The sequence below is a fragment of the Phocoena phocoena genome, chromosome 7, assembly GCF_963924675.1.
Source record: "Phocoena phocoena chromosome 7, mPhoPho1.1, whole genome shotgun sequence".
In the NCBI taxonomy this organism is placed as follows: domain Eukaryota; kingdom Metazoa; phylum Chordata; class Mammalia; order Artiodactyla; family Phocoenidae; genus Phocoena; species Phocoena phocoena.
Window position 1 is genome coordinate 93,141,219 of NC_089225.1, and position 27,971 is coordinate 93,169,189.

The 27,971-nt window shown below is 37.4% G+C and overlaps 1 protein-coding gene across 1 annotated transcript in view; it reads right to left on the reverse strand.

Annotated features, from left to right (window-relative positions):
* ABCA12 (ATP binding cassette subfamily A member 12) overlaps window positions 1-22,173 on the reverse strand; it is a 177,866-nt gene extending 155,693 nt beyond the window's left edge. The window contains exons 1-2 of the mRNA XM_065880034.1: window positions 22,105-22,173; window positions 9,990-10,083 (exon numbers count right to left, since the gene is read on the reverse strand). Of these exons, the coding sequence (XP_065736106.1) occupies window positions 9,990-10,083; window positions 22,105-22,173 (163 nt within the window). The remainder of the gene's footprint in view (window positions 1-9,989; window positions 10,084-22,104) is intronic.
* Window positions 22,174-27,971: the final 5,798 nt, after the last annotated feature.

Consider the following 27,971-nt stretch of genomic DNA (forward strand, 5'->3'; position numbering starts at 1 on the left):
CTCAAAGAATTAAATTCATTCAATAGTACGGAGCCAGTAGAAAATGCAACTGACTTAAAATAAGAAAATAATTAAAAAGAAAGAAAAAGAAAGCTCTCAAACATTAGGTTGCATAAGAATCATCTAAGGGGTTCTTTAAACTCCACCCCACTCACTACCCTCAGCACCTCATCACCTCAGCATCTCATCACCACCTTCTCCATCACCATCACCAGGTGACAATTCAGAAAGCCTACAGTACTAGTGGGAAGCAGCTGCATAGCACAGGGAGATCAGCTGGGTGCTTTGTGGCCACCTAGAGGGGTGGGATAGGGAGGGTGGGAGGGAGACGCAAGAGGGAGGGGATATGGGGATATATGTATATGTATAGCTGGTTCACTTTGTTATAAAGCAGAAACTAACACACCATTGTAAATTATACTCCAATAAAGATGTTAAAAAAAAAAACAGAAAACGAAAGCCTACCGCAAAACCCTGGAATCTATGTCTTTCAACAGGTGTATTTAGATGATTTTGATTAAGGTCGAGTGGTTAAGTGTATCTATTTGTAAATCATGAAGATAGAGAAAAGATAAGGAGAAAAAACACTGTTAATATTGTGATTCTCTTTAGTTAGCTGCAATTCCACTCCCAGATTTGTCCTAAATTGTGTTAATCTCATTTGGACAGTATGAAATTAGAGGGTTATAGCTAGTTGTGCATGGAAGACCTCCATATTATAAAGAGTAATTATTCTTTAAAGAAATCTGGATTTGAAAATCTGGAAAGAAAATGAAGAATTGAAGGAGGCAGTGTTAAAAAAAATTCTGGGGAAATCACCAACTGTGATAGAAAAGTCTACAGACATTTTAGCCCCCTAGCATTCCCAGGGTAATCAAGAGATCGTGAAAATGAAAACCGAAGTGCGAGTCTTAAAACCAGAACTCTGTGCCCAAGCCAGTCACCAGTTCCTACTAAACCCTCTTTCATTCTGCTGTAGGAACTCTTTCTAAAATGTTATCTGATCCCGATGTTCGAATTTTAGTTGTGTGTGTGTGTGTGTGTGTGTGCGTGTGCGTGTGTTATATGCAGAGAAAAAAGTCTGAGAAAATGTACACTGAAATGTTAACGATGGTTATCTTTAGAAGGCAAGATTATGTTACTTATATTACTTTAGAAGGCAAGGAGACTTCTCCTTTTTGCAACATGAATACTTGTATTAAATTACTTAATTTTTTAAAAATGAGCATGTATTTCTATGGTCAGAAAAAGAGATAAATATTTTAAAACAAAATTAATTTACTCAAAAGTTCCAATGTCTTCTCATCCTCTTCAAAATAAAGTCCAATACTTTTGCTACTGACCAAACAGCCTCATCTCCCAACACTCACAATAAACATTCTCCTTTTTCAGACAAAGCAAACTCCAAATTCCTGGCACATCTAACTCTTTGATGTCCTATGTCTTCACTCATGTTGATTGCTCTCTGTTAGGAATGCAAAGACACTAGTTGTCTAGCTGACAAACTCCTACTCATTCTTTAAGAATCATGCTAAGACACAGAACTTCCTTGTGAAACCTTTCCTGGTATCCCAGGTAGTGCTATATGAGCCACACCAGAGCCCAAGGCAAAAGAAAAAGCAGTAACACTGATCTTGACTTTATTTAAAATTTTGGTATTTTGTATATTGAATTTTTAAATTAATTTTTATATTTTAGAATATTGTATTGAAATATGATTGATCTTGATTACCGAGTTTTTGTTAACCCCTCAGATTTTGCCTTGTATCTGCCTCCCCATGGCCCTAGCCCTGATTCCAGGTAAAACTGCTTGGATTCCATCTTTTCTGCTGCTTCTGCTCTTGGTCCGACCTCCACTGGGGAATTTATTGCATTGCGTACTTATTTTAGTTCCTGATACATAGTCTGTTATAGACTTGATTGCTCTGGGTCCTCATGACGTTCTTGATCAGCACAGACATGAGATACCTTTTAAATATGTGACAATGGCAAGAATAAATGTGAAACCTTAATCAAGTGTCTCAAATTTTCTGAGCCTGTTTTCTTATCCGTCAAATAATGAGAGCCTAGATGATTTCAATGATACTCAATTATTGATATTATCTATCATCTATATTCTATTATCTATAATACATCTATTATCTATAATACATCTATATGTATTATTATATCATATATAATATAAAAAATAATATCCAACACTAATGTAGCTCTTATTATGTGCCAGGTACTTTTCTAAGTATTTAACAAGTATTAATTCATTTAATTCTCACAACTCTATGAGGTAGGTGCTATTATTAACTTCAATACACAGATATGGAAAATGAGCCTCCAAGATCCAAGAGTTTTATTCTAGGCTTATGTGTGAATACAGGCAGTTTGCATCTCTAGTCTGTGCTCTAAGCTTCTACATTGCCTCTCACGATGGTAATGATTTTATATATAAGCATAAATACATAAATATGTAACCAAAACAAAGATTTTATTTTTTAATGTGAAAATACTATAGGTCATTCTAATTCTAACCCACAATGAAATTCTAACTGACCTGAGACAAGCCAATATTGTATGCTGTGGCATTTCTTCCATGAGAGATACTTTCACTCTAAAAATACACTGGTTCATTTATCTAAGCAAAGGACATGATATGACCTAATCAAAGAGAATGAGAAGACTTGAATAGCGAGAGTAGCGTAAAATGACTAAGGTCTGGTAGGCCAGCTTTCCTGGGTGGTGCTTAGAAGAAGGTTTAATAAAACAGTCACTCAGGAAAACACACAGCCAACCATGAAGCCAGACCCTCACCTGTGAGCCTGTGTGTGGGCTCTATGTTCTCTGACAAGTGAAAAGGAATAGGCTGAAATTACTTTGTTAAATCAGCCTCTTAGCTCCAAGGGTATATTGGAAACATCAACTGATAGTGGTACCTCAGCAAGTGACATTACTATACTTGTGAGAATTTTACAAGCAATCATTTATTTATCTGTATTTATCAGACAGGCTTGGATATTAGAGGTTCCTATCTGACAGTAGCAGGAATTCCTCTGCTCTTTATAACGGGAAGAAAAGGGAAAGGGAGTAAAAAAAAGAGAAGGCATGTGACTCCCAGAGCCACTTTCAGTGAGGCAGTCACCTGTGGGAAGCTTGTAAGGTATATCATCAAAAGTAGGGATGAAGCAAAAGGAGCAGAAAAACAAAATCCTCCACTGGGCAATCAACAGCTATTCTTTACGCTTTATCTTTCTGATTGTTAAATTGTTATTGTACTTCAAGGTATTTCCCGTTCTCTGATGCAACTCTGTGCACTAAGCCTAAGAGGGAGTTAGTTGATAAATCCTTATGTCATGTTATGTGGCATTAGGGTGTGCCCATCTGCACTGCGTGAAAGAATGGCAGAATTCCAAGTCAGGGAGATGGGCAACTACCAGCAGGAACTGTGGCCGTCCCTGTGCACAAGTGTAGCGGGGCCGTATTCACGTCCCCTTTCCTCCTGCTCCATTCAAGTCTGCCCGGAGCGCTGGAGCAGGCAATCACCATCTAATCCCGGTCCTCGGCTTCTATGAGTTTCACGGAATTTACCTCTGGGTTGTCATCTAAAGGGTCAGTAATGTTCCCCAAAACAGTTAACTACTGACTTACTGATGGAAGAAGTAAATGATGGGACTCTGGCTTTGACATTCAAAAGCTGTTCCATGCAATGCGACTGCTTCCCACTAGCTATCTATTTTATATTTGGTAGTGCATCGCACGGGAAGATCAGCTCGGTGCTTTGTGACCACCTAGAGGGGTGGGATACGGAGGATGGGAGGGAGACACAAGCGGGAGGGAATATGGGGATATATGAATACATATAGCTGATTCACTTTGTTATACAGCAGAAGCTAATACAACATTGTAGAGCAATTATACTCCGATAAAGGTGTTTAAAAAAAAAAAAAGCTGTTCCAACATTTCTGGAACTTAAACAGGAAGCAGACTGTAAGTCTCTCCCACACAAAAATCTTTCATATGCGTCCACAAGAATTTATTAATTTGTGAGGGAAATTCCCAGGTAAATCTACCTGGGGAGGAGTGAGGGAGATTTATATCCATTTTCTTTTCCTAATATTACCATTATAGACATTTTTGATAGCACAGTCATGTTTACCTGGGTCAGAGAAGTAAAAATCAAACCCTAAACAAGCTAACTTGTTGTCCTTCACCCACCTGACTTACACTGATTTTTTTATTATCCATCTCTGGATGAATTTTGTAATCTAATAATCCATATCAATTTTTCAAACTGTATCAAATTCTGACCAACACATAGCATTCCTATTTTGTTCCCTATGTTAGGAATTACATACATTACATACATAATTGTCTTGTATCTGACAAGAGTGTGATAAGAGTGTGATGTTATGATATGATTTCTGCTATTAATGTGCTATCTGTCCAATGAGTGAGTCCAGATTAAAGCATAAAGCGGTCAAAGACCACTCATTAGTAGCCAATATATCCACAAGAAAGATATAAAGGAGAAATAATTGGAGCTTGAATGACCAGGGAAGGTGAAAGGGTAAGCTTGTCTTTTAATAGACAATGGTGGGGGGAGCCATGAGCATGGGATGTGTGGAAGACTTTCAGAAACAGTTTCTTTAGGCATCATACTTCAGAACAGAAAGTTGGATGAATCCTAATTACGAAGGTCCTGAAAGTGAGGCAAAGAGGATTTGAAATCTGATTGACCCAAAGAGTATTTTAGGAGATTATCTGATGATAAAATGTGGGAAGAGTTAGAGGCAGGACTTCCAGAAACCAAAAACAAAAAAAACACAAATAAAAAACAAATAAAAATACACCTTTTGAAGAAATCCAGGCATGAAACTGAGATCTTGAACCAAACGGTGGCAGGAAGTATGGAAGGGAAGGGATAACTCCAGGACACATTTCGCAAGATGGATTCTGATTTGAAGGATAGTGGTTTGGGAGGTGAAGCAAAGGGAGGAGTCAAGATGACTCAGATGTCTCTAACCTGAGAGATTACCTAGTGTTGCTGGCACACCTGAGAATGGAGAAATCGGATGGGGCAATCCCGAGCAGAAGATGAGTGATGATGAGTTCTGATCTTCCCAGAACAAAGCCTACATTAATTTTAGCCAATCAACATACAAAAGGATATTATTTACCATGGGTCCCTCAACTAATACTATTAAATCATGAGTGTTCTGGAGAGCATGGTACACCCCGGAATTCTATCCTTGTGCACTTGCCTTCACTTTCATAAAAACACACCACACAGGGCTTCCCTGGTGGCGCAGTGGTTGAGAGTCTGCCTGCCGATGCAGGGGACACAGGTTCGTGCCCCAGTCCAGGAAGATCCCACATGCCGTGGAGCGGCTGGGCCCATGAGCCATGGCCGCTGAGCCTGCGCTTCCGGAGCCTGTGCTCCACAACGGGAGAGGCCACAACAGTGAGAGGCCCGCGTATCGCAACAAAACAAAACAAACAAACAAAAAACACACCACACAAAAAGTCAGAGCAAGAGCAGGGCCAGAACAAACCTCACTCCTCTGGCTTTCAAAGCCTTCACCAGTGAGGGGCCTCATAGGCTCTTTCCCACTAACAATTCAGATACCGTAGGTATAACAACACCCATGGATCCCACAAGCCACCAAGTAATCAATAATTTCAATCCTTCTTCTCACATTTTTTCCTAGAGCTGCTGACAAATAGAAAAACCAACTGAGCTCACTTTTACAACCATCTTCGATCTCTGACAGTACTAACAGGTGGTATGAGGAAGAAACTGGAGAGGCTGTAAACTCAAATGAGCCTTAGGATTGCCATTGTTGGCATTTGTGACCTGGAAAAACTCACTGTATGGGTTGGGGGAGGGGAGGGAACTGTGGTTAAAATCCAGGCTCAAGGACATAGTAATTATGCGAACGTTAGTAAATTACTTAACATTTCTATGCCTCAGTTTTGTTACCTTTAAAATAGGAATAGTCATATTACATAGTTCAAAGAGATGATGTAAGTCTTAACTCAGGAAATATATGCAAAGTACTCAGCATAGTGCCTGCCGATGGTCAAGTTGTCAATAAATGTTTACTACTATTATTATTTTTATTGCATCCATGAAGACAAAATGTATGCTTTGGAAGCCAAAGACGTGTGAGGAATGATGACCTTGGATTTACCAAAGCTGCTGAGTCACATGTGGATGGGTGGAATTCAGTTTAGCCCTGTGATAACACAAATTTAGATATCATTCAGTTAGCAGTTTCCCTTGCCTTCCAACAGTCCCTGTTTTCAGCTGTGGGACTGGCTGAATTTCTTATTTTCTGAGGGGGCAGGGGTATTAGAAAGTGACAGCCTCGAGACGGCTGGAGTTTAATTTAGCACATGATCATATTTGTACAGTACAATTTCCATTTCAGTGATATTTTCAACAGTGTTAAAAAACACTGTTTTTCATTAACTTCATAAAAATGTGACTTCTTGTTGGCAATACTACATTTTTGGGAGTCCACTTATTTCATTATGGGTGGGTCTTGTAAAGTAATCATCACTGAGGAACTGTTTGCCTGCACTTTCATGGGTATGTATGTGTTAAAAGGAGACAGAAGCAACTCTCTGCACGTTATAGCTTGGCTTAGCCTCAATGTGATTTGGGAGTTTGGTTTGCTTTTGTTTGCTTTTGCTCCTAAGCATAATATTTTGGCTTTTAAAGCTTGCCTCTTGACAAGCCACTGCCTGTAGAGATTACAAGCGGTTGGAACTATTTCAGACTTGGCGCGTAGGCCCATTTCTTCTCCGTGTGAACAAGAAGTATCTGGGCCTGTCTGCCAGCCTTTGGAAAGCTTTCTTCACCTGGGACTTATTATTCGCAGGGGCAAGTTAACCTAAGCTGTGGGTGGCAACACAAAAGGGAGTAAATGAAGGCAGATGATGCCAAAAGTAAGCATTTTGCTTCAGACTGATGCTCACCATGGCAGGGACTGCAGCAGCTTCCTTACTCACCAAAAATCCAGTCTTCTCCAGGGCCCAACAGAAGGACTATGGAGGGAGTCCTTTGAGTTGCTGATTATATTTGCTCTGAATGATTTACCAGTCCTACATACCTGCCTGGCTAATCTGGGAGCAGAATGTACCCACGGGATGACAACTCCCATTCTCACCATAGCTGAGTTTCAGCTGGGGTGTAGTCTGGAGTTTCATCTTCATTTCTCTATTGCCCAACTAGTACTGAAGAAGTCACTGAAGTCCAAAAAGGATTTTTACTCTGTTAAGCAGGATCTGATTTCTGTGATACTAGAACTACAATGATGCATGCAGAATTTGTCAAACAGGGGCAGCATTCCACATTAAAAAATAATATTTAGGATAAGTCTGATACATACATCAAAATCCACTTCTTCCCCATATTTTTTTTATTTCATGATAGAGACAGGGAAGGAGTTTATATTCCTAATTTCTAATTTTTAGTCTACTTTTGCAAAACCTAAATAATGAAACATGAAAAATTAGTGCTGACTACTGGATGTAAGAAATGTGAGCCTAGAAGCTTAAAACCAGATTCTGGAGCCAGACTGTCTGGGTTCAAATACTGACACCACCACTTATTAACTGTGCAATCTTGAATGAGTTACTTAACCTCTCTGTGCCTTGGTTTTCTTGACTGTGAAATAAGGAACACAGCCATTACATAGTATGAGATCAAGAAATATTTATCATGATTATTATCAGCTCATTTGAATCTTCCAGTATAATAGATGTGGGAAACAAAGAAAAACAACAATCTAAAAAAACAGAATTAAAAAACCTAAATCCAAACTATCATTTTGAAGTTATTCTCTCTCTACCACAAGAAAGAAAAAAAAAGTAACTGCATCTATACTAGTTTTAGATTCTCTCCATTACTCTACAGAATAGTACCTCCAATTATAAAATTACATTTTATACTCTACTGATTATAGGATGAGTTAAAATCTTGGACATACTTTGTATTTGGCTCTATGTGTAAGAGGGTAAGATATGACACAAATCTCATGGACAAAGAATAAATAAAGGTGGTTTCCAATACCTTTCTCTCTTATCCCACATGACTGAATTTTGGCAAATTAAAATATCCTTGGGTCCCAGGGTTCTCATCTGTAAAGTGAGAGGGTCCCTTTCAGTTCTAATAACAAACCAATAAACTATTTTCTAGACTGAGTCTTACACGGTCTGAGAGACTAGCAAAAATACTTTCAATATTTGAACTTTTCTATAATTTTGTTCCCTCCTACCCACAAACATAATTGCTTCTAAGCTATTTATTACTAGAGTATGATAATAGGTTCACAGTAAAAAATGGTTATTCATTTCCTTTTGGATAGTGTGTTTTGCAGAGCCTTTTATTTGGTCTGTGAAGCACTTGTCACATGGCTTTTCCAAGTTTTTCTTTATAATTTAGTGGGATTATAAGAGCTCTCCATGATTTTCCCCATGAATCTCTAAATCCTATAGGGTAACATCAATTGGTTTAAGACTACTCATTCACACACCTTATATTTTTCTCTTAGAAGTTTTAGAAAAGGAACTTTATATAACTGAAAAATCCTTAAGAACAAGAAATTGGTGAAAATAAGTTGTTGAAAGAACCTAACAAACTCCTATTACTATCGCTAGCAAATTGATAATTAGCATCTTTAACTAGAGTAGTTCAAAGAGTATTTGTCCTTATGTGCTGAATGCATTATTTCTCAAGTCCATGTTATTTAAGATATACAAGAATACATAAATCCCAACAGTATACAATGGAATTAATCTGTTATAATAAAGAACTAATATACACACAAGATGAAGAGAACAAAATTATGCTGTTTTTATAAACAACCTAATAAAATCTCATCAATAACTCCACATAATCACTTGTGCAAAAGTCCTTTAGAAATGATAAGGTGCAATTCAAATGTAAGGGATTATTTGTTCTAGCACCAAGAGTTTAAATGCTTCACACTAACTGAATTGATACTTTCTTCTGAATTATCATATTGTGTGTAATTCAAGCAGATTCCACCATGGCTCTCATCTTACTTCTTAGGGCTGGGTGATTGAAAAGCACTGTGCTTACTTTAAAATGTCACTAGCTCATTATTCTCTTTACAAATAATTCGGCATAGCGTTCTTTTATTTGGTGGATTACCATAATTTATCTGAAATACAATTTGATTTTTCAGAAATCTGATTTACAGGAAAGCTTTTTAGGAGATGGCTGCTTTGTGAAACATGAAACATCTGACCTGACTTTACTCCTCTCCTAAGAAAACTGACTCCGAAGTTTAAAAACAAAAGCAAAAACAATACTGTTCACATCATTGGGGTTAAAAGGCTCATCCTGCTCAGTTTTGAAGACTTTTCTGAGTCTCTTCTGCATTTCCATCCTGGATCCAAAAGAAATCACAAACTGAGTGGGCACTGTGCCCATTTTATAACTTGGTAATGACTAAATGTAACTGAAACAACACTAATTGGAAAATAATCTTCTTTTAAACTAAATGTTTTGATACATTGCACCATTCATGTATTAGCCCTGAAGAAAGATGAGATTTTTATAGTACTCTGGATTTCATTTGTTCAGTTGATCAAATTCCACTCTATAGCTTCTGCTATGATACAAAAGAAACGGATGATCTAAGTCTGAGATGGCTGCTTGTTTGTGGTGTACACACTATGGTGGGATTTATGAGATGAACACTAAATGAGTTAAAATTTTATAGTTAAAGATTAAAATATATTCTTGCTCCTACATACTTTATATTTTTCTAGATAAATATTACAGGCTCAACTTCTTACTGATTCAAAAGACTGGGGAAAAGACATACTAAGCATTTATACAAACACTTCCAAGTGGGAACACTACTCAGAAAAATAAATTTTACAATAAAACACTAAAGTGGTAGCAAAATAAATTTTAACTAGAATCCAAAAGTTAGGGAAATAAACAAATCTCATTTACTTACAAGTTGCCTTTGGTTTTGGAGGAAATTTGGTCCGGGTAATAGCCAAAATTAAGAAAATAGTAACTGGCCATAAAATCAAGACAAGTGTCCAAAGCTGCAAAGTAATGATAGAAAAAAAAAAGTTAATTATATTGCTAAACCAAAACACCTGACAAGAAGTACATTATACTATAAAATTCCAACACAAGCCAGATATTTGCCTGAAAATATTATTAATAAGAAAGGAATGAGAGAGTTTCAAAAATGCGAGAAACCCTGAAATAAACACAAGAAGGATTTTTCCAGGTTTAAAATCTTAAAATAACCTTCTGAAGTCCCCTGTCCAGTCACCTTTCATGACCGTCCCAAGAATGATGCTTTTCAAATTCAAGTACGATCAGGAACTTCCTAACTTGAAAATCTTTTAGAGCTTCCCAGTTGTTTGTTGGATAAGGCTCAACATGCTAAACAGGGCATATAAAACCCAACCTAATTTCAACCAAGATGTATCTTACCACTTCCAATATTAGCATTCTACGCTCAGGCATAAAGATTAGTGTGTGACATTGGCTAACGGCTCAATAAACATTGTTGAACAAATGAATGAATGAATGGCTGAGTCAACAAGTAAAAGAGTAAACAGAAACTTAAAGTTCTATGCAACCCCCTCCAAACCACTATAAATAGTATCTTGTGTCTGCTTCTATTATAGAACTTATACTCTTTTTGTCAATATATCTTTTTTTGGCTTGGCTCATGAAATAAACTGGTAATTCTTTTATGGCAAGAACAGTGTCTAATTCATCCCTGAATTTCCACTGGTATAGAATAGAGGTTCGATAAATGTATATTACATTGAAATTTCTATTAGAGAATTTCACTGTAAGACACTTCAGGAGTGGCTTTCCTCCCCATGTAAACATGATGCAGTTCATAAGATACTATCTGCTTCATATTTTACACACCTATAAAATTGGTTCCATAGCAGTGAAAAACATGTATTCACAAGAACATTAACTGTGCCTATAGTTAAACTATGTTTCTATCTGATTATGCAGTCAGACTTGTTCTCATTCTTCCCCCATTTTGCAGAGACGATTTGCTTCTGCCAAATCTCAAACTACTGCCTGGGGCTCTTCGATTCTCTAAAACAATCTAGACCCATTCAACTATTGATCCTTAAGTAACCCCCAAATTAAATTTTCCATGAAAATCTCCATGTGTCTCTATCAGCACTGATCTCCTTGCTGGCAGATCTGTCACCAAATTCTTAGAACTTTGGGTTTAAGGTCAAGTTTTAGAAAATGGAGGAAGTTGACTGTCGATCTGGGGAATCCTAAGGTACTCAGTTTAACCACAGCTTAAAAGCTCCCAGACAGGCTCAACAGCCTAATCTATAGAAGCACTTCTCAAAAATTAATGTGCGTACCAAATCCCCTAAGGATCTTGTAAGCACATAGATTCAGATTCAGTAGCTCTGTGGCTGGCTGGAGGTACTGTATCTCTTTCTAACAAGCTCCAGGTAGGTGAGCTGATGCTTCTGTCCATGGTCCACACATGGAATAGAGGAATTCTAAATGCACACCACCCTACCTAACTAGCAGGACTGTTTACAGTCTTGGAATATTTTTGTTGGAAATTTCCTTTGAGATCATCTAATGCACAGAATTCTGGGCATTTCTAAACTTGGACAGGAAAAAAAGATCACATTTTTATTTTCTCCAGCTTATGACTCTTTAGTATTTCCATTAATGATGAATATAGGCTAGGAACCACAATGGTATTAGAAGTACCTGTGACTTTGTCACCAATAGAAACCACAGATATTTTCAAATCGTATTAGTGTTGCTGCAGATACCTCAAAGGGCTGTTTATACTCATCACAGCATTAAAATTATAGTAGTCATGGATTCACCTTTATTTATTTAATGATAGAATAAACATGCATTACCGTATCATAAACTTGCTTTTTGATACCTTAATAACTGAATTTCAATATAATTGGTTTGTAATTGTATTTATTTCACTGATTTAAGAACATTATTCTTAGAAGGGCCATAGGCTTCACCAGACTGTCAAAGACATCCAGAGCACAGAAGAGGCTAAGAAGCCTTGATCTGATCCAACTCCCCTTTTTATTCTCTGGGTTGCAGAGGGTTAGCATAACTTATCCAAAGTTACATACCCAGTTGGAAAGCAGAGCAGGGGACAAGGATGTGAACACCAAGATACTAAGATAGCATTAAAAAAAAATCATGCTGCTCCGAGGAATACGAAAGTACTACAGAAAGTGTATTGGAAAAACATGCGTGTTATGAAAATATAAGATGTGTTATTATTCTAGCCTAATCTCTGATATATTTGAAAATTAGAGTCTGTTCTTCAAAGATCCTATATACAAGGTACAATTTTTATTCTATGTGACTCATTTGAAATGTGGACTATAAGGAATTAAGGTTAAAAATATTTAATGTTTGTGGATTTATTGGTTTTATATTTGAAGCCATAGTTATCCTTTTAAAAATGTATTCATCTGAGTAGGTTCAGTGCCCCATAACTACTTTTAGGAACATCTATTCATTTTCCATAGCAATCTCATGAGAATTCAGCGAGCAACTGAGATCAGCTGCACCAACACAAATGTACATTTGCATTCAAATAAAGAACATATGTCATGGGATATCTCTAAGTTATCTTTTGGTTGATATAATTTTATGGTTTCATGAGGATGTTTTGGTAATTTTGAAATTGATTTTAGACGTGATTTAGATCCAAACAAAAATGCAGTATCAGAGTAGTTTAAGGCACCCTATTTTAGGTAAAATCCACCGCAAGCCCATAAACAATCTATTATCACAAGATTTCCCCCAGGATTTTAGGTCAGAGAGGTTTGGAGAACATTTCTGCATACAGCACTTTAGAAGGATAATAAATCCAAAGCCCTCCACACTGTGATCTCAGGAACGTTAAGGTTGACAAGTTAATCACAAAAGCAAGAAATAAAATTTAAATTTTCATAGCAGCAGGACTGCTCTCAACACCATTCTAAATATTATCATAAACAACCTAGAAGCGAATGCAAGGTCAAGGATCCAAATATTAAACCAATGAGCCATGACTTTTTTTGTTTGTTTGGAGAAAAGGCTAAAATATTGATTTTATATATACAGACATCGGGGGCTACTTGAAAACTTTGGGAAAAATAGTTTTTAAGAGTTTCATATTTTTGCTAATATTTTAATTATCTCACACGTGCCTCTATACCTCACTTGCATTCCATACTCCCTGAATTCTTGACATCTAAGGGCATATGCACACTGAATAATTTACAGTTCCTTAGTGGGCCATGGCATTTGTCTCTTTTTATTACTCCAGAGTTTATTTGCTATTGAGATGTCCCCTCTGTTCGCTTTCTCTTCACTTTCCCCTTTCTGAAAAATTCAGTTCCCAAAATCCCTTAGGTGGGGCAGCAAGGTAAGTTCACATTAGGACTCGGGGCACCACAGTGACACAGTGAGGGAGGTGGGTCCTTAGCAAGGTGAAAAGGATATCCACAGTGCAGCAGCCAGACATGGGGTGTCAGGACCCAAGTCGGGTAAGGAGGCTGTCTGTGCAGGGCAAGGAGCAGGTGATTGGTTTCATATGGGAAGGTTGATTAAAAGTAAACATATCCTATGTTGGAGGAGCCTGGCTTTTCACTATCCATCAGAGAAATTATAAACATGATAAAGGGCGAAACTAGAATGAACCCGGTAGTGTTGGGTTACAATTAAAGATATGGCTATGAACTGCTGGTTCATGAAATATAGCGATAAATGTGTGTGTATAACTTCTTTCTTTCTTTCCAGTCCCACAAGTTGTTTCTGCCTCATTGTGTACTTTCTCTGTCCCAGCCCTGAAAATACCCATTTTTTTCAAGAAACACTAGCTTCTTTTAGTGGATGAGAGCTACGTGTGCTTGTTGCTATTAGGGTATTGCCATTTCCAAGCTTGAACAGAGCTATAGAATATATGTAGAATGTATGCAGACACAGAGATAGTTAGATACATACATACATACATACATAGAAAGAAATAGGTAGGTAGGTAGACCAATAGACAGAAGAGCACTAGATATACTGCTCAGAGAATCTCAGAGAATGATGGGGACACATCAGTAAAACACAGACACCTGCAAATGACCATAACTGAGCATCAATCTGACCCACTGGCCAAAATTAAACATTAAAGACATTATGTTAATAAAAGAGTATATCTAACAATAAATTAGGAACCCATGAGTCTATGTAAATATAAATAAATGTATAAGGAAACAGATAAATTGAAAGTTTAATGAGGAATGGAATACGTAGTTGGTCTCAAAATATTTCCCCATAAAATGAGACAAACTGACATCATGCACCACCTGATGTGATGCAATATGAAGAACAGAGAATCACTTCTGTGGTATTCCTTCCAGAGGTAAATAACCTGAGTCTCTACTAAATGAATATGCTACAAAACAACAGATACCCTACAAAACAACTGGTCTTGAATGTTCAAAATGTGTCAGGGTCATTAAAGTCAAGGAACGACTACCAAACTGTTACAGACTGAAGGAAACTAAAGACATAAAAACTAGATACAGAACATGACTGGACTATTTTTCTGTAAGGACATGATTGGGAGAACTGGTGAATATTGAATTGGATCTAAGGATTTGATGGTGGTATTGGGTTATATTGGAGGATTTCCTTGTTTGTGAAATATGCACACTAAAGTATCTGAGGTAATGGGGCACCAATCTCAACTAGCTCTAGAAAAATATATATTTGTACTGTTCATGCAACTTCTTAAATTTGAAATTATTTTAAAATTAAAAAATTTTAAATTATTTTAAAAGTAATTCTTTTTGAAAATCCAGAACCAATTTTTAAAAGACAGCAAAAGAGGGGCTTCCCTGGTGGCGCAGTGGTTAAGAATCCACCTGCCAATGCAGGGGACACAGGTTCGAGCCCTGGTCCAGGAAGATCCCACATGCCACGGAGCAACTAAGCCTGTGCGCCACAACTACTGAGCCTGAGCTCTAGAGCCCGCAAGCCACAACCACTGAGCCCACATGCCACAACTACTGAAGCTTGCGTGCCTAGAGCCCGTGCTCTGCAACAAGAGAAGCCACGACAATGAGAAGCCTGCGCACCACAACGAAGAGTAGCCCCCGCTCGCTGCAACTAGAGAAAGCCAGTGCACAGCAATGAAGACCCAACACAACCAAAAAATAATTAATTAATTAAATAAATCTATTTAAAAATTTAAAAATAAAAATAAATAAAAGACAGCAAAAGAGAAGAGGACCAAGAAAAGAGATTTAAAGAAAAAAAAAACCATGCTTTCTATCTAGGAACTCTATCCTGTTGCACAACGCAGGTGATAAGTTTTGGAGAATTAATGATGATGACAGGACACACTTCAGTGGCCTTGAAGTCAGTGAGGTCATCTCCTCAAAATTCTAGGTTTAAATCTTAAGAAATTCCTTGAATGAACCAAATGTAAATTCACTCCAAAATTTCCATTCACTACAAGATCTGTAGTACTTTTTAACTCAGTTGAATTACCTAGTAACATTTGCCTCTGCATTTGCTGAGAACTATTGTTTCAAATCTCTGAAAACCTTTCAAATCTAATTTTCTGAAAAATCTTGGCAGAGCACATAATTTCAACTGTAAGTCATTCACACTTCATTACTTTGTTAGAACCCTTTATTCTAATTATTGTTAGTACACCTGATTCCAGTTGTGGCCATCATTTTTATTATGTTCTTATTTTCATTGAAAGTAAATAAGAAAATAAGATACAGGTGAACTTTAAATCAATGTATTACTATATATTTAAAAATTTGAGAAACTACTACAATTTGAATGCCTGTAAGTAGGATATTCACTCTCTAGTCTTAATCATAAATGTCCTCATTTCCTACCATCTATGCTTGTCCCATTTCACACAGTTACATTGCCTGTCTTGCCCTTATAGATATTTGAGTTTGGATCCCTTGCACTACAGTGGTTAGAAGTTAGTTATGTCTGAAATGAATAATACTGAATATCAGTACAATTTCCAGATTTCAATGGGGATTCTTCTCCTTAACTCTGAAAATAAATAAAAGTAAAATGTTTAGGATGAAGATTCTCCATTTCCCTCCATGAAACCACAGTCTTGGAGAGTCTTAAGGAAACTTACAGTTTAACATACACTATAGTAATCATTCATATAAGGCTTATACATTCATTAGCACAATAAAAAATTATTGAGCGCCTACTGTGTACCTGGCCCTGAGGATAGAGCATTTAAAATTTTCAGTCTTTTGAGGAAGGGAAACATGAAAAAAAGTTATCACCAAATGTAATAGATAATGCTAAGATACAGGAAGTCAAGAGTGTGAAAGGAAGATAAAGCAAGGGGAGCTGAATCTAAAGCTAAAAGATGAACAACGGTCAGGCAGAAGAAAGGATATGTGTGTTGGATAGAATATGAGAAAGAAGTGGGAGTCTTTCAAGCCGGGGAAACATATGGGTGAAGACCCACAAATGGGAAAGAGGGTGGAATATTCCAGGAAAAGAAATAAGTCCAGAATGACTGGTACATGAAAAGTTAGGGAAAACATCTCTGCAGTATTGTTATGCAGCCTGTACTTGAATGTTTCTGGTGACTAGAAGTTCAATACTTCACGAGACGACTTCATTATTGGACAACTCACATTGTCCGATTTTTTTGCTCATATCAAGGTGATATCTTCCTTCCCATGACTAACATTTATTTGTCTTAGTTTGGCTTCCCCTCCGGCAGGAGAATTCTACAAGTATTCAAATAGAGACAAAATCCTCTCTCCTCTTGGGTACCAATGCCAGTTCCTTCACCAATTCCCTGTTAAATATGATTTCAAAATATCTTCCCCAGGGTGAATTCTCGTTGTCAAGTGGTCTTCTTAAAATTAATATCAAAATTCAAGAAAGTACTCCAAATAATAGCTAATATATGACTGCTGAGAATGTGCAAGGTGCTACGTTAAACACTTAACATGCACTATCTCATTTAATATAATCACCTCATTTCCTCTTGCAGATGGGAAGTTAGAATATTAAAGAGACTAAATAAGCCTTCATTCCATAAGCCACTAAACGCTAGAGCTGATATTTGGACCCAGGGAGCCTGACTTCAGCACCTGCACAGTTAACCACTAAGTTTTGTAGCCAAACCCCTACAGAATAGATTACTAGCTCTCTTTGATTGCAATACCACAGTTTTATTAGTTCAGCCTATGACAGCATTGAAAGTCATTTAAAGGTTTAGCTGTAACCTACAATCATAACTTTTTATTACAAACCTGAAAATAAAAATCGCCCAAACTTTCCTATATAAAGTATACAGTCTTTTTCTTCCTCTTCTATTCCTTCCTTTTTGCATTGTCTGTTAAGTCAAAGGTGACTGTTACTTGGTGTTAACAAGTAACAAGGTTCATATTCAGAAGTAAGAGTGTGATACTTTAGATATGAAATAAACCTTAGTTTCACCCCCAAAACAAGGAAACAAAAGTGGCACAAGAGTTCTGTTAATTGGGCTTTCTGCTAGTGAACACTGCCGTCTACATAAATAACCCATCTAAAAACTGGGATCAAGACAATGTTCTGAAATCCATATTTATAGATTATTATACAATTTGAAGATTGGTAAACCTTCTTTGATGTTTATGAAAATAACACATTTTTATTGGGCTTTAAGCTAATTATTTCTCTATTGCTTCCACTTCCAAAACATCTTTACCTCATTTACTTTTTGCTTGACTAAACTAATAAAATGTGCATGTCTGCTATGTGCCAGGCACCGTAATGAACAAGTAGATACAAATTTTTTGAACAATTAAAAGGGCTTAAGGGAGTAAATAGTACAGATCCAGAAGAGGTAAAAGGGCCTGGAACGTTTGACTATGTAGTTGAGTGACTTGTGCAACACTGAATTCATTTTAATCTGATTTAGAATTAAATTTGAAATTCGAGTTTAATTCTAAATTGTTTTAATCAAAAACTTATTTTAATGCATGGACCAACCTGTCCCCAAATTTTCAAGTTAAGTCTTCCTTTTTCTTTAGCCATTGTGAGGGAAAATTAAATGAGCAAGGTGAGGACTGGGGAGGAAGTGTCAAATTCGATCCAGTTTTAGAAGTTTATCAAGTTGTAGGAATATCTATGATAGAAAAACTAGGTCTATCATCAACTGAGCTAAAGTGTGATCCACCAGCTAAATAGTTACAACAGAAAATAAATAGCTGAAGTTAATTTTCCTTCTTTAGGTCATAAGTCTGGAATTAGATTCCACTTCTATAGAGACTTGTAGTCACTTCTTGATATGCCTATTTAGAATCCATCTTCTTAATGAAAGATAAATTCTTATCTTGCACTATCTAGTCTTTAAGCCTTCAGTGTCTTTGCTGTCCCAGGACTCTGTTTCCTGTCATTAACTAGCATCTCATTAGGTGAGCCTCCCTGTTGCTAACCATCACCGGTGGAATGTACGCTCATTTTTCCATTATATTTTACAGTTAAATTACAAGACCAGCAGGGTAGCAACTGCATCTAATTGACTTTCTCTATTGCCTAACATTTCTGTTGGTGCCTAATGTATTTTTCTCACACTCCTCTAGTATTCATTTTTTGCAATATAATTGAGAATATGGTATTACCACTAATATTGAAAAACAGCAATATCTAAGGCCTCCTTAGCAAATATGATCTCTTTGTTGGTGGGCTGAACTCTGAGCAGGGATTAGAGACTATTGGGAAAGGAAACTCAACTTAGGAGCAATAGAGAAGCAGCAGGAGGTAATGGAAAGAAGAGATCCAGTTTTGGTAGAATATAACTGTGTTTTTAAACTCACTACGTGACTCTGGACAAATACCTTGAGCTCTCAGGGGCCCTGTAAAATCAAGGCAGCTAGATAATCTCAAAGACTTCAGAATTCTGACATTTGATTTTACAAAAAAGAGAGAAACATTAGCTCTAAGAACAATTTTGAGTTAAGTCACCTCAAAAATTGAAAATCTTGGGCTTCCCTGGTGGCGCAGTGGTTGGGGGTCCGCCTGCCGATGCAGGGGGACTGAGGGTTCGTGCCCCGGTCCGGGAGGATCCCACGTGCCGTGGAGCAGCTGGGCCCGTGGGCCATGGCCGCTGAGCCTGAGCGTCCGGAGCCTGTGCTCCGCGGCGGGAGGGGCCGCAGCGGTGGGAGGCCCGCGTACCGCAAAAAAAAAAAATTAAAAATCCTGCCTTCCCTTTTTTGCAGCCCGGTCAACATGTAGCTTGTTCCATTGTTATTTTACTTCTTAGACAGCATAGTTGTTTAAAATTGTTTTTTCACTTTCTAGTCTAGTATATACTTTTATAATAAACTTCCTCAGTAATCCCCACTCAACTTTAATAATTTTACTATATTTTTTTCTTGTTTTGTGTCTCCATTTATAGATTCCTAACTTCTTCCTCTACACGCTATCCTTCCTACTGCCTTGCTCTGTGATTGACTCTCTTGAAAACAAAATGGAAGAGGATGGCATGGAGGTGATACTAGCATTTTTCCTCAACATTCACTAATGACTATACATTTCCAGTGTCACACAACTTAATTTCTATTTTCCTGGGTATAAAAGTATATTTTTAAAGTGCCATATTCAGAACAATTACAAAGATAGAGAGAAAAATACCTGCATTTTAAATAACTGCTTGATGGATGACAAAGTCCAGTTCCTATACAAAGACTTTGTCCTCTCCTCCAATTTATATACCCCTTCTTTACATGTTCTGTCTTCTAATTTGTCTATATTTTCTCTTTTCACATTTTAAAAACATTTATCTCCTTTTAGATTTTTTAATCCTAACTTTCCAACCTCTTGATTTTCTCATTCTTCCCTCTTAAGTAACACTGGCACACATATATCCCTTCCACCTGGGTCCTCAAGTCCTCTCTTCCAGTACCAAGACATAGGATTGGCTCTAGGCAAAACTATGAGGAAATACACCTTTCTTTGCCCTCTACCTCTCCACTTAAAATTGTCTTTCCTTCTCCTTTTGGCATCACCATTTTCTAAAGGTCTCTTCTGTCCCTCTGGTTACTCATAATGTATTCCGGTGGGCCTTCTGTAGTGCCCCAAATTCTGGACTTTTAATGATCTCACTTCCTGCAACCAAGACTGTGCTAGGTCCCATTCTCTCAAGGTGCTCTTAAGATCTGAATTATTTGATGTCCCAAAATGAACTAATAGTTCATGTATTCTCTTTCCCTAGGCAAAAGTATTATTATCAGGGGCTTTCAGGGATTTTGGTTACTTAGGAATAATATAAGTTATCATAGTGAAAACATTTTAGCATGCCTGACTTTCACCTTCTTTAAATATGCCATGTCCAGCAGAAATTGACTAAAATGGAGAAAAACTCTAAAGTAGAAAATTGATATGCCAGCTACTTTACAGATGAGGAAGGAACTTATTAAAGTTTCTAAAGATAAAATTTCTTAATGAAAAAATTTATTCACCTGAGGGTTTATTTCTAATTTTTAGGTAAAATGGAATTGTAAGGAAAATATACCACCTTAGCATTCAAGCTTATCAGCAACAGATATACGTTTTCAATTCCTTTATTCTTTTATTTTTAACTATTGAGTTTTCAACACTTAGGAACTTTACTGTATATAAATTTCTTTCTTTCTCCCTTCCCCTGCATTTTCTTTCACCATTACTTTGAATAAAATATGACACAGACATTGCCCCAAATCCCTCTATAATCTATTTGCCAAGTGTTTCACCATTTATAAAGCACTTTGAAATACATTAGCACATTTGGTTCTTACCACCCTATGAGACAGATATGGTAGACCAGATGCCCATTTTACAAATGGGAAAACCAGTGCTCAGAGAAATTGTGATATGCTCTTTAAGTCATGTAGCTAGTGAGGAATAGAACCAAGAAGCCAATTCTTGTCTTCTAACCACCTCCACCTACCCAGACTCTTTCCCTGTTGAATTCCTCACAGAACCTACTGTGGGAAAATTATGGAAAGTTTCACTTTTGTGTTGTTTCCGATGTGTTGCTTCCGACAATGAAGTAAAAATATTAATGATTTAAAATTTTATATCCACACCCACACCCGTGTAATCACATAATGCCTTGTGATTTTAAATCCTATCCACCAATTCACAAAGGCAAATCAACTTCTCCCTCATACTATATACATCAGAACACTTGTAAGGTGTAAGTAAGTAAGTAAGGCGTCAGGCACTGCAAGCAAACCTAGAGTGAGATAAGGTGTATAGTTAAACTTTGGTTTCTATGATGTATATTATTTGCAAATATTTATATCATTAATTTTAGGCTGGGAATTACCTTCTAAAATGAAGTATATTGAATATCTTTTTGGATTTCTCCAGTTTTCAAACATTCTTCTGAATATGCAACAACTCACAGAAGCCAGTTCCTTTCTCAATCTCCCTGCACCCTATCTGGTGAGGATGTAATAGCTGGCTATGTAATTTAAAAAGCAAACATGAGTGTAAGAGCACAAAAAAAAAAAGATGTTGCAATAAGCTGAGTAGACAGATTGTAGCAGTAAAGTGATTCAATAATACTCTTGAAGCATCACATACATACTAACCTTTGTTTGGCATTTCTAATAAATACTTTTTCTTATCAACCAACCTTTCTATTGGTTTTGGTTTTTAAGTACATTTCTCCCCCATTTATTGTACCTTTCATCTGAAACTTTTCCTCATCTCATTTTTAACAGAATTCATTAGGAAAATTTCTGAAAGCATTTTGGCCCAAAATCTAGAATTCAACACAAGTTCCAATTCAACCAGTAACAAGATGTATCCTTTTCTTGCCCGGGCCATGTCCTGGTTTATTCTTTTAATTTCCTGAAATCAAAAGGCAGCTTTGGGGGCATGTTTAGACTCACCCCATTTAGCTGTAAGACAGATGCAGGGATGATTTCGAAATATCTCATTCCTGCTTTAGAAAATGATTTAAAACTCTTCTCCTTCTCTTTTTACCTGTCATGAACACTACATATTAAAATTGTCTGGAGCCTTTCCCCCAGGACCCCTTCCCTTGTTTTACTCACCGGCTGCCTTTTGACGCCTAGCCAATTTTTCCAGACCAAGATGTGAAGCTGATGAAATGGAGAAGCCATCCCTCAAACGCCACGAACAAGAGAATTCCTCTCTTTTCCTCCAAACCTCAAAAGAAGAATTGGTTCCCCGTCCAACTTGCTGCGTGTCAATGGGTCAGAAGCCTTTTCATGGCATAGCCTTCCTGTGGGCTGGGGTAAGAAACCCACAGATCTTCTCTCCCTCTTGGATTTTTCCCTTGGGTTAATCCTGACCAAGGAACACTTCACTTCTCAACCAACTCTTTCTCTCAAACAAGGACCCAGACCAGGATCTTTTGGTGGCTTTTGCTTATTTTAAAATAACATCCAGTTGCTTCTTGTTGCATAAAGTTTAGACTCAAGAGAGAATGAATATCCTTCAGATACTGCCTCACGGAAAGAAAAAAAAAAAAAGCTGAGCCCACACCTACTACTCTCCATAAAATTAACTGCCTATCCACACCTTCGAGCAGGTGTCACGTGGCCTGGACACGTCATGAGGAGTTAGGTGGGACCCTTGCCAGGCCAGTAGGACTTGTCCTACATTCTCTCGCTTTCTTCAGTACATAGTGCCTGCTCTAGCAGAGGCAGGGCACAGAGAGTGTGTTACAGACTCTGGGCCTAATGACTCTCATAACAAAGTGTCATTAAGATGTTTTAAGTCAATGAGGCCAGAGCTCAGCTGAAACACTTTGAACCTCAGCCCACCACTAGGTATACTAGAGAAGGTCTCAATATTTAGCTTAAAGTGAAGCTGAATGCTTTGATTTAGCAGGAAGTGACTATGCTGGCTTCTATCACAATTTAGATTACAAAAAATGCAGAAAATAAAAGGTAGACTGTGACAGAAATGATATACAGTGGATACCCTCATTTGGGGTCCAGGGATTCATGTGTCTATTACAGCCATGTTGTTTCAGGCTTTTATGGTTAAAGGAGACATAGGTTGACCCAGGATATTTCTGAGTGTATGATATAACAGAGTTCTACTGCACTTGAAATCTCTAAATCAGCAGAAGAAATCTATTGTAGATTAAGGAAAAAGAAAAAGGCTTATGCTTGAATTATTCAAGGTACTTTATAATTAAGTAATTTTAATTGTGATTTAAGGGTATACATGATCCAGGAAGTCTGGAATAAAGGCTTTTAGGAATAACCTTGCTTAAACACCTTAATGACAACCCATTCCCTCTGATTTTCAATGCCTACACAGTCTAGCTCCAGCCAATTTTCCAATCTCATCTTCCAACAGTCTATCATAAATGCGCGGCCACCTGCCAAACTGGTATATATTACAATATGCAATGTAACCTCTGCTTCCTGGTCCCTGGCTTGCTTATGCTAACTCCTCTACCTTGAATACATGCCTCCCTCTCAAAGCACCTACCTCTCAAAACTGTCCCCAAATTGACATCTTCCATGAAGCCTTTTTAGATATACCCGTGTGTGTGTGTGTGTGTGTGTGTGTGTGTGTGTGTGTGTGTATATATATATATCTCCCATCTCCTGTCTTTGAATCCAGTATAGTTTTTTGTTTATCTTTCTGTCAAGGAACTTGCATTTTTGCCTTATTGTGCCCCACTCCTGACTGTAGATTGGGATGTTACTGACAGATACCTTAGGGTTTCCCCTTGACGGAAGAAAGAAAAATTTGGCAACCAGAAATATGCTGCACTCAGGACATAAAGTTGACGAAAAATAAAGTTTTTAAGCAAAAACTAAACTGAGCAGCAAATAAAGAGAGTCAGAGTTAGAACAATACGATCCATGAAGGAACACATTTACCAGTAAGCTGTTTAAGATGTTATTCTTATAGTTGTACCGAGAAGTTAAATCACTCCATTTGGCAGGACTACAGTGATCTGCCACGGGACGCGGCTGTTCCACTGCTTCTGCCTGAGGCCAGCACACCCAGGTTGTCTTTAGGAATGATTTTCAATTCTCAGTCCCCAATATCTGCCTCTGACCACTTTCTCTGCTGTTGGTGACTCTACATCTTTGAGACTGACAGGTGCATCCCTTTATCAAGTAAGGAGTCATCACATCTACCAGAACATAGGCAGTGCTTACTTTTGTACATTCACTTCACCAGCAGTAAAAATAAAAATACAGCTTTATCATGGAATAGCTTGCGCAAAATTAGTTATTCCAAGGATTCTAGACTTCTGCTTTCCAGAGCACTAGTAATCGCAAGTTTTGGAGAACAGTTCAAACAGCACAAATTTGACTAAGCCATACTAAGAATTAGATTTGAGCATGCATAGTTATCCTCCTGAGGCTGGTCTCACCTACTAAACCTAGTTAGGATAAGAGCTCTGATAAAGCTACACAACCGTGTTACTGGTGGGCTCCATAAACGTTGGATGTGGCAATTCTTGTCAGTCAACCAGTCAAGTAACACACCCCGGGAGCAGGACAAGAGGGAACTGGTCTAACCACAGGTAAGATATTGATGTGGCTGAAACACATTAATTTGTTTTAATAGTATTTATTAAAGATCTACATTAATAATAACAATAGTAATAATAATAACTACTAGATCACAAAGCCCGTGTCTATTTAACTCATCACTGAATAATCCGAATCTAGCACAGGTTTCATCCTGTAGTAGGCGGTCAATTAATGTTTATTGAATAACTGAGTAGGAAACATTGGTTAAGAATTTACTGAATCATTATAAAAGGCCTATCATATAGAAATTGGCATTATCCCATTTTCAGAGGAAGAAAGTGACATTCATAGAGATGCTGTAACTTTCCTAAGTTCACCCAGTTAGAAGCGGGGACGGGTGGGAACAGCAGAGAGGGAACTCAAATCCTAAGTACATACTTTACACCTCTGTGTCGTGATACCTTCAATCCTATGTGCTGCACTGCACGGGAAGCGCTGAGAAGAAAAGGAAAGAACTTAATGGTTTTTCCTGGTTCTCTAGGGGCCTATAAATCACTTGTATTAAAAAAATGTTTTAATGTCACAAACAGGTGCACAAAGAATAATTGCACCAGGAATTCAGGAAAAGGAATGCTGCTCTTTTTAGGTTTATTGGTAGAGCAGCAAAGAACTTCCCAGCCTGGCCCTTGCCAGCCTCATCAGGTGTGTCTCTCCAGTCTCAGCCATCCCTCCCGCCATCTGCTGTAGTGCCTTGGATGAGGACCATCCACTTTCAGGCTTTGGTCACGCGGCTCCCTCTGCCCAAAATAAAATCATGCTCATTCCTAAAGGACTGACAAAAGTGCTACTTCCTCTCTGAAGTGTTTCCTAGCCCTTCCACCCACCACAGCCCCACTCCTGGCTGAATTTAATCACCCCTTCACCTGTTTTACCATAGACCTCCGTTCATAAAGATAGTCAACTCCTTATGGCCTTCGCCACAGACAGTTGGTCTCTTCATCTATACTCCGAGCCCCTTGAAGACAGGGACTATGCCTTATCAAACACGAAGGGCTGGAGATTAATTCTTTATCCCTGGAGAATGGTGAGAACTCTGGCCTGATTAGATCTAAGAGTTGGTTTGAAGTGGTAGATGACAAAGTCTGGAGAGTGAGGGACCTTAATGCTAAAGATCAGAGGATGCCATGTTGAGGATTTAGAATGGGAAGTTCTTGGCAACTCTTCTAAAGAGACAGAGCATGATAAAATTGATGCTGGGGGAAGATGAAAATGTTAGTAGGATAAGAGATTCAGGTTAAGACCTGAAACCTCTATTTTGAATGAGCTAATAATGAAATGAAATAATTTAAGAATTTTTATGGGAACCATATGCATAATTTTAGTCCTTGACTTCCAAATCTGTTTTTGCTCATAGCAACAGTGACAACTTACTTTTTTTCACACCATTTAACTGACTTTTATGGTAAGATGCTATGGGATGCTCATCACACACAGGATCCAACCTTTATAATAAACCTGTGATGTCAGTTTATAACATCTGCTCTATAGATAAGGAAGCATAGGTCAAGTAGCTTTTCTGTGTTACACAGCTAATGAGTGTAAGGACAGTGATTTGAACCCACGTCTCTGTGTCTTCAAAGCCTGTTCTCCAATAGGCCTTCATAAAGCAAGCATGGATCAGAACACATGGCAAGCGTGTGCATTTAACCCAGGTGGAAATGTGAAATAAGTTGGAAAATTGAAGCCAACTCATGGCAAAAATAACAGCAGCCTCCTTTTAGGAGAAGGGTGGGGTTCCAGCAGAGGCTTAAGATAATGGGGCACCAACTGCTAATATACCTCATTACCTTAGATCCACTGTGATATAAGGTGGTGATAGCCAATGCTATAAAACAGGTAGATGTGAGGAAGTTCTCAGATTCAGGATTTTCAGGTGCTTTATCAGTAATGAGACACTCCAATGATGATGTGGTTAGAAGAACTGTTTCAAGAAGCAACTGGTAAAAATCTGATCCACAAAACCAGGAAGATAAACATATTTTAAATGGACTTAAATAAGACTCACTCCAAGCTAAGTTATAAGGCAGCTTCTCCTTCAAGATGATACAATGGTACAAAATGACCCATCACAAATAACATGGTCTTGTAAGGAGAGCCATTTTGATAAACTAAGGATTATCTTACTTACCACTGAGCCTGGCAATTTCCAGCTGTGACTCTGGGAGTTTCAGGATGATTTACAATCTTGCAAAGAATTACTCACCCAGGATGAGTAATAATTTCTTTGTTTAAACTGGTGAAGTATGTTGAATTAATTTTACTGCGTATGTTGCTATAATCTTGTGGGGATAAGAAGTAAGAACTAATTGGTCCCTTTTTAGCCAACCTATTAAAACTTAAGGAAAGATTTGATGTAGGAGATCAGTCCTCCCTTTTTGCAGTATAAGTTTTCGTCAATTCACTTTAGAGGAAAAGATGAAAATGAAAAATACTATTATTGTTTTCTCCTTCTCAACTTATGTCTTTCCCCACAAAAAAAACCTAACACAGCTTAAAAGACAAATCTGTGTTTTCATCTAGTATTACTTCTTTCTTTATTTTCAAAAAAATACAACAAACCAACTTCTGCATGTGTTTTAGTCTTCGGTAACTAGCTTGTTCATGGAAAAATTTTAAAAAGAATATTACAAATATTAAAGGTTCCTGTATGTATGTGGCAGCATGCGTTCTCTTGAATACAACAGAAACTTAGAAAAATTTATTTTTTCTTGAACAAGCTAGAAAGTTACAATGTCTTGGATTTTAAAATTCCAAACCTACAGTATAGAAAAAAACAAGTCACCCAGTTATCTGTCCCCTCAATCTTGAGCAACACTCAATTTTTCCATATATTTTCTATGTGTATTACTACTAGATTACTTTGAAAAATCAGGACTGGGGTAGAAGGGGCTTGGTCAATGATTTCAATTTAAATCAATAATAAAATATTTTTGTTTAAAAGTCTCTGATTCAAGCACTATTTGGCTAGTCCGCAGAGAACTAAGGTCTTTGTTTTCATGCCCCTTCATGTGGCTCCTTTAATAGCACTTCCCTTTCATCAGCTGCCCCGCAAGCAATATTTTGAAACAAAGGAGAAGAAAAGAAACCAGGAGAAATGGAAGGGAGTAATTAGTTGTCATGTGTATTGGTATCTAATAGTTTGACTTCTGAACAAGAGAATATATTTTTTAAGTAGGGTAGAATCAATTCACAGGTCCATACTCAAAAAAATCCATTTCTGTATGTGTGTATATAGATATAAAAACATGCCCGTATAGATTTTACAGACATAAGGACAGAAACACAAAACATATGCATAAGTATGTAAAGAAATATTCACAAAATTTTAGCCATTATATAAGCATACATGAATTGAATTGTAAATGTGAAGAAAATGGTGTATAATAAAA